Raw genomic sequence first — 7,500 nt, forward strand, 5'->3', positions numbered from 1 at the left:
ATACAAATAAATACATATTATAGACAAGCAAGCATACAATCTGATTCACAGGCCTACACAGATTCACATAACTTTCACACATACTCAGGTGCATACAATGCATACGCACACAAAGGAAATTGTGAGAAATGTAAGCAAAATGAAAACATAATGATGCATGAAAGACAAAATAAACAAATCAGTTGTGACATGAGTCGTACACGTTGGTGAGCTACTCACGTTGTGTGAGAAGGCCTCAGCCACATACATGAAGGTCCTGTCCCCCACAGCCACGGCAGGAAGGTGGATACTCAACTCCAGATTACTGACTGAGTAACAACCCAGATTCTGCACCTAGACACACACACACACACACACACACACACACAAAATTCAGTATAACTATCTAAACATACGTATGCCAACACCTTACTACAGTAACGTATCAGATGTCCCAGTGTGGGTGTGAGTGTGTGTGTGTGTGTGAGTGTGATTTGTGGGGATGGTTTGGTGCCTACCCTGAAGTAAGTGTAGAACTCTGGTCCCATGGCTTCTGAGACAGTCCGGGTGGGATGCACCTCATACCGATTCAGGTTCGATTCACTTTAACGGGACAAACCCAATGCAAAGGCAGGGGGAGGGGGGGGGGCAGTTATTAGTGGCATTATTAGTGACACAAACAAATAGGTTTGCCAACTGTTCCATAAAATACGGAATCGTCCCGTATTTGAAAGGAAAAAGATGTGTTCCCTATTGAACTGATACGAAACGCATTTTGTTCTGTATTATTGACAATCAACTTGTGCAAATCCATGACAGATCACTGGAACGCCGCTCAGCCAATCAGAATTGAGCTGAGCCTATTATAATGGTGGAAACATTTCCCTGTTTGTACATCAAAAAATGTGTGTATCTTATGTGTTATTATTGTGTGATTTGGGTTTTACAGTACTTTCCAATCTGAAGTAATGTGAGACTTTGTTCCTAATGACATTCTGATCATGTCTGGTGGAATGGCTCCTTCATAAGTCATGTCTGGCACCTATGAAGGGTCGGTGCTTTCCCTTCTGGTCTACTTCCCTTTTCCTTGGTCATATATGGGTATGGTCCTTTACCTTTCCTGTTGATTCACACCTTTAACTCCTCTACTTTAACATTTAGTCTGTTTTTAACTCCCCTACTTTAACTTTTAGTCTGTCTCCCCATGTCTCATTCTTAGCCCCCTGTCTGACAGTTCAGCTTACAATAAATGTCACACATTTCCGTACCTATTAATAAATGCAGTAGTCCTGAGACTTAAAAAACTTATAGAAATATATAAATGTGTTATTGAAACAAGGAAAAAACACCACAAATGTAGTATATTATGAATTAATTTTAGTAAATAGTGACTCATTTTAGTGAACGGGCCCACAATTTTGTAAACTGTTGCACGATTTAGTAAAACAATACATCATACATCTTTTTTTTGATATACGTCTTGCAATACACACACACACACACACACACCACATAGCTTATATCAATACCCGCCCCCCAGTAACTGAAGTAGATGGCAGTGTACTGAAGTCTATAGCCCCCCCACCCCCCCGTTCCTTATTTTCATATCAGAAAGTTGGCAACCCTACAAACAAAGCCAGTGTCATCAGCTGTAAATGAAATTGGTCCATTTAAGCCATTATTCAGTCATTCCTATTTGCCGGTTGAGGTTGCCAAAGGAATACCAATCTCCCAGCTCCACCTTTTCTTGTTATCATTATAAAGCAAGATCACTTTGTATTTGTTGTATTTTACCTGATCAAATGCTTGAGTGTTGAGTGTTTTACCCTACCCTGTAATTGTGTGCACTTCAACGTTATTGTGTATTTATGTTCCATTTATGAGAGGGGATGCACTACTGACCTGGAGATGAAGAGGTCAGGCTCATACTGCACTATGGTCTGCAGCTGGACACTGTTATCTCCCAGAGTGTCCTCTCTCTCCACACTGTCACTGTTCAGAGAGAGAAATGAAATCATCATTATAAACACACACACACACACACAAACACACACACACACACACACACACACACACACACACACACACACACACACACACACACATCTCTCTCTGCAGTCCTCTACCTGGATGCCGTGAGTTTCATCTGAACCTTGCTGGTGAGGGACGTACAGCTGAACTCAAACTCCAAAATGAAGTTGACCTAAGAGAGCGAGAGGGTGTGGGGATCGGGAGAAAGAGAGATTGAAGGGCAGATTGCGGTAGCGCTGCAGTTAAAACATGGTGTGTGTGTGTGGAGTGTGTAGTTGGTGGCTGCAGGTAAAACATGGTGTGTGTGTGGAGTGTGTAGTTAGTGGCTGCAGGTAAAACATGGTGTGTGTGTGGAGTGTGTAGTTAGTGGCTGCAGGTAAAACATGGTGTGTGTGTGGAGTGTGTAGTTAGTGGCTGCAGGTAAAACATGGTGTGTGTGTGGAGTGTGTAGTTAGTGGCTAATCCACAGACCTTAGAGTGGGAGCGGAACACTGGGTAGCTCACATTACAGGAGTGAGTGTTGGAGTTGACCGCTGTGCACTCAATCTTAAAATGGACATCATCCTGCAAAATAAACAAATACACTCACAGACATGACACACTGTTTACTTATACTGAGACTGAAGAAATGCAGTGTGTGTTTGTGTGTGTGCAGAGCCGGACAGTAACGGAGTACATTTACTTGTGTACAGTACTTGAGTACAATTTTGAGGGATCTGTACTTTACTCGAGTATAATTTTTGGGGGGTACTCATGACTTTAGTCAAGTACATTTGAGGGGCAAATATTGTACTCTTTACTCCACTAAATTTCTACCCATAACCGTGAGTACCCGTTACTTCTTCTAAAAAAAGGAAAAAAGAAAAATCTCGGAAACCCTCAATTTGTTGTTTCCCTCTCAAACGTGATTGGATTGTGCAAGTGCCACTGATTGGGATAGCCTATCAGCAATCACCTTCAGCTTTCCGCCAAAGTCAACTCTATGGTCAGATTTAGATAAGAGATGAAACCATGGACGAAACAATGGATGAAGACACAGCAGGTCCATCCCAGGAATGTGCCAACCTGTGGCTCCACCTCGTCAGACTATTTCAATTTTCTGAACAAGTTAATGATAGTTTTCGCTTCAAGTGTTTCAATTAAAAAATAGTATTTTGTATTTTAAATACGTATTTTAAATACATGTATTAGAAATACTGCCCATCCCTGGCAACATGGTAAAAAGATGAAAATTCCTTTTACATTCTCCAAGGTATTAGCATTAACATTTTTCATAACTCCATGTAGGATGTTTCTGTAAATGTAAGCACTGTGGCAGTAGTAATGCAATATTTAGAAAATGTAGGCTACTATACTCAAGTACTTTTAAAAACAAGTACTTTAGTACTTTTACTTAAGTAGACATCTGACTGTTGTACTTTTACTTGTACTTGAGTCAAATTTAGCAAAGGGTATCTGTACAAGTAATGAAGCTGTGTACTCTGTCCGCCTCTGTGTGTGTGTGTGTGTGTGTGTGTGTGTGTACCCGTATGCTGAGACTGGAGAAGTGCAGGTTCTTAGAGTACTGCATGGTGAGGCTGGTATTGTAGGCGTTCTCCAGGAGGTTACTCAGCTGCACCTCCACACCGAGCCGCCTGCGCGGGCTCCGAATCACATACGGCTGCTGCCTGTCCACCACAACCACAACACACACACACACACACACACACACACACACACACACACACACACACACACACACACACACACACCAGAACCAGACGTGTTTCAGCACAACGTTAAAAGAACTTAAAGCAACATCAGTTCTCCTGGACCTTGTTTTTGTGGTCAAGTGCTGCTGCTGTTCCAGAAAAGTCCGGAACAATCCGCAGCTGCCCTCAGCATTCCTGAAGCCACACCAGGAGGGCAGCCTAAAAAATCTGGGCCGGGGTTGGAGATGGATGGAGCGGCTTGGAAGCCCGTGAGGGGAGATGGTGCTGAAGCCATGACAACACCATAAAACATGCGCACAACACAGAGAGGACTTGAAATAGTGCAGCACAAACATGGTAGTTATCACTGATGTCACAGGGTGGGGCCGCTCCTCCTAAATCTTTGTAATGATGGCATGATTTGCCGTGACTGTTACCAGCACAGCCTCCTATATAATCTAGAACCTGAAGAGGTTTCTGCGTGTCCTCGTAGAAGGACCTTTAACATTTCTAAGGCTTTAAAGGATCTTTATGTAGTTTTTGTTTGTTTAAAACGTTCAAAAACTAGGTGTACTGCAAAGTGGCACAAAATATAACCACCACTCAGTCCTGCACATTTTCTCTGCGAAAATAAATCATGCTTGTCAATTTGTCTCCATCTCCTACTCCATCCCTTACTTGCAACTTTTGTGTATGTAATTGAGTGTGTGCATAGTGTGTGTGTGTGTGTGTGTGTGTGTGTGTGTGTGTGTGTGTGTGTGTGTGTGTGCGTGCGTGTGTGTGCTTGTGTGTGTGTGTGTTTTGTGCAGCCTGGTCTTTCAGTGTCCTGGGAATCGTTTACACAAATTTACTGAAGGAAAAAAACAATCTGAAAAAAAACTGACTAAACCTCTTCGCTAGCACAGCACTAGCTGCTCAGTAAGCCAACTGTAGATCCATCTTGACTCCCCAGGTTTATCCCTGACACATCACATTTTATCAAACATATACACATTGATAAAAGCAGTAATATCACACAGAATCAAAGCTTCACACCTTGTTCCAGAGATGTTCATGTGGGCCTGCAGAACCAGATCGGTCACACACACATCGTCCTCACCGCAGTCCTTAAAGAAGGGGATCTGGAGGAAGAGGAGGAGAGGAAGGAGGAGGAGAGGAAGAAGAGGAGGAGGAGAAGGGGAAACCCCAGCATGGTGAGAGGAGGGAGGGGCTTCCCTACATGTTGCTAGAGGACTTCACTTATTACCAGTGACAAGTTGTGGGTGTTTAAGGACATGGACATATGAGTCATTTTTTGAGGTTAACCGGACGCAAATGTCTACATAATTGTTTGTAGAAAATTCCTAATTTTTTTCCCCCAAAAATTACGACCATCAGAGACATTCCTTAGGTTCTAAGCCAAATGTTGTTTTGGTCAGCTAAGCAGTTCATGTTAATTATAACATAAAACCCCACCCAATTACAATAATTACCCAAACTGACACATTGCTGGCAGCAATGGCAAGCATATCTTCATTTCAGTCAGATTTCAGCTTTTGATCTTGACTCTGAAATAACTACGATATAACTTTTTTCTCCTCTATCTAATGTCCACTACTTGTCAGTAAACATTTTATGCTTATTGGTCAGACTTCTTGCTCTGTTTTATAACCTTGCATCTGTTGGATGATTAGTGTTCCTTCCAATGCTGTTCCTATTCCTATAATAAATATGTAAGTGCTACGGAGCTGTCACTCACAGACTTCTTGATGGTGGTTGGCCAACCCTCGTCCAACACCGGGGCACCCTCAGTGTCATTGATCTTGAAGCGGAGGGTGAAGCTGATTGGTCGGATGTAATCAGCTGTGTCCTATCACAGAGGGATTGATCAACGAATACAGAAAGAATTCAAACTGTTTAATACTCAATGGTATTGTATGTTTAGCAGTTAGTATCTTTAGTGGCGAATTAGCTCTGTAGTCTTTGTAGTGTGCTTATCGTAGTCTAATTGATTTGATGCTAATCCTTGTGTGTGGGTGTAAGCCTTGGTAAATGAATACTGAGATGGTAGATTTGAGTATGTGTATGGTTACAATGGTGCGATGTGGTTGACTGTTGTGGACGTACAAACACGTGGAAGGGAAGAGGGTGGCACGTGGGTGTGCCAACCCGGAGGCGAACACCTATGCTGGTCTGGCGCTGGGAGTTGTTGTCGAAGAGTGCGCGTGCCGACAATTTCCTGTCGTCCAACAAGGCCCCAACATGCAGCTCTATACAGCAACAGGGGTCAGGGGATTCAGTGTAAATCATACCAACAAAGATGACTGTAAAGATTGAATAATGCTGATAGCCTATTGTATGCAATATACAGACTTTTACAGTAAAATGGCTTATGTCAGAAGTTTAACCGGTGAAATATCACCAGGTTTGCTATATCATCGCCATTCAAAACAACCAGTAGGCTGGACAAAAGGATCGTCAAATCTACTATTGTATGTTTCTAAACAAGTGTGGCTTTCTATTGATTGAACATTTGTCCCATTTTGTCTCTATGAAGATTTTGGCCTCTGATTCTAGTTCTAGAATGACACCATCAGCAGTATCACAACTAGACACAAAAAGACAGAGTGAGGCATGGTGGTACCGAAGTAGTTCCCAGACGCTCGGGGCAGGCGAGTGTGGGCCAGGAAGCAGGCGGAGGCGTTGAGGCAGGCGGACTCTCGGCCGCCGCGCTGGCAGTTCTTCTGGATGACGTTGATGGAGGGAGGGTGGAAGGCCAGAGTCACGTTGATTTGAACGATGTTCCGTGAGCTACAGAGACAACAGAGTGCGGGGCAGGAGAGGAGGGGGTGAGAAGGCAGGCAATGAGAAATGATGACTGACCTTGATTTAATTGTGTGGCAACTGGAGGATATGGAAATATTTCATTTGCTTACTGCCTTCCATTAACCTGACCCTAGCCAGATGAATTTCGCTCCGCCTAGCTCCACTCATCCATCTGGAACTGATCCATTGAAGTGTTGCCGGGGAAGGCTGGGCCTAATCAAAAAATGCTTGCATATGATTGAATAAGCCACTTGGTGCTACTTCAACCACTCACATCGAAGCCAACCCGTGACGCTAATAACAGTATCACAGTCGCTTCTACGCTATGTCACATCTATGAAACTCCCGCCCTGCGTCCTGATTGGCTGTATCATAAAATCGGTTGCAGAAATCACTCTCAATGGAAGAGGTCCCAGATGGATGTGAGTGAATCTAGGCGGAGCTAAGTGGAACGAAATTCATCTGGCTAGGGTCAGGTTAGCCTTCCATAGCGTTCACTGGAATTGAGACAGGTATGATATGGCTTAATCAAGCATAGTGTGTGTGTGTGTGTGTGTGTGAGTGTGTGTGTGTGTGTGTGTGTGTGTGTGTGTGTGTGTTCACCTGAGTAGTATAGCACGGCCTTGTGCTCCAACAGCCAGGTCCAGCAGGTTGTCCCCATCTAGGTCCATCTGAGCGCTCACACTGCGGCCGAAATACTGCAGGCCTGGCGACAGAGTGGAGCCAGCGATACGCTGAGGAGAGAGGAGGATGAGAGGAAGAGACAGACAGAGAGAGAGAGAGAGAGGAGGATGAGAGGAGAGAGAGAGAGAGAGGGGAGGAAAAGAGAGGGAGACAGAGAGAGGGGGGGAGGGAAAGAGAGGGAGAGAGAGAGAGGGAGAGAGAAATGGGAGTGATAAAGTGAATGATGAGTGACATAATGATCATTAAATCATTTCACTTTCACAAACAGCACACCTGCACAAGTCTAATGCAGTCACATCGCTAAGACTTA

At 43.8% G+C, this 7,500-nt stretch overlaps 2 protein-coding genes across 2 annotated transcripts in view; both read right to left on the reverse strand.

Moving 5' to 3' along the window:
• rnf115a (ring finger protein 115a) overlaps positions 1-300 on the reverse strand; it is a 24,573-nt gene extending 24,273 nt beyond the window's left edge. Inside the window, 1 exon segment of the mRNA XM_042106042.1 lies at positions 291-300. The gene's annotated coding sequence lies outside the window, so the exon portion shown is untranslated.
• The window catches only part of itga10 (integrin, alpha 10), a 42,082-nt gene that overhangs the window by 3,074 nt on the left and 31,508 nt on the right, over positions 1-7,500 (reverse strand). The window contains exons 15-25 of the mRNA XM_042105997.1: positions 7,110-7,240; positions 6,325-6,491; positions 5,808-5,950; positions 5,440-5,550; positions 4,737-4,822; positions 3,536-3,677; positions 2,482-2,574; positions 2,106-2,182; positions 1,882-1,971; positions 498-582; positions 220-333 (exon numbers count right to left, since the gene is read on the reverse strand). Coding sequence (XP_041961931.1) covers positions 220-333; positions 498-582; positions 1,882-1,971; positions 2,106-2,182; positions 2,482-2,574; positions 3,536-3,677; positions 4,737-4,822; positions 5,440-5,550; positions 5,808-5,950; positions 6,325-6,491; positions 7,110-7,240 — 1,239 coding nt within the window. The remainder of the gene's footprint in view (positions 1-219; positions 334-497; positions 583-1,881; positions 1,972-2,105; positions 2,183-2,481; positions 2,575-3,535; positions 3,678-4,736; positions 4,823-5,439; positions 5,551-5,807; positions 5,951-6,324; positions 6,492-7,109; positions 7,241-7,500) is intronic.

Source organism: Alosa sapidissima, chromosome 10 (genome assembly GCF_018492685.1).
Source record: "Alosa sapidissima isolate fAloSap1 chromosome 10, fAloSap1.pri, whole genome shotgun sequence".
NCBI lineage: Eukaryota > Metazoa > Chordata > Actinopteri > Clupeiformes > Clupeidae > Alosa > Alosa sapidissima.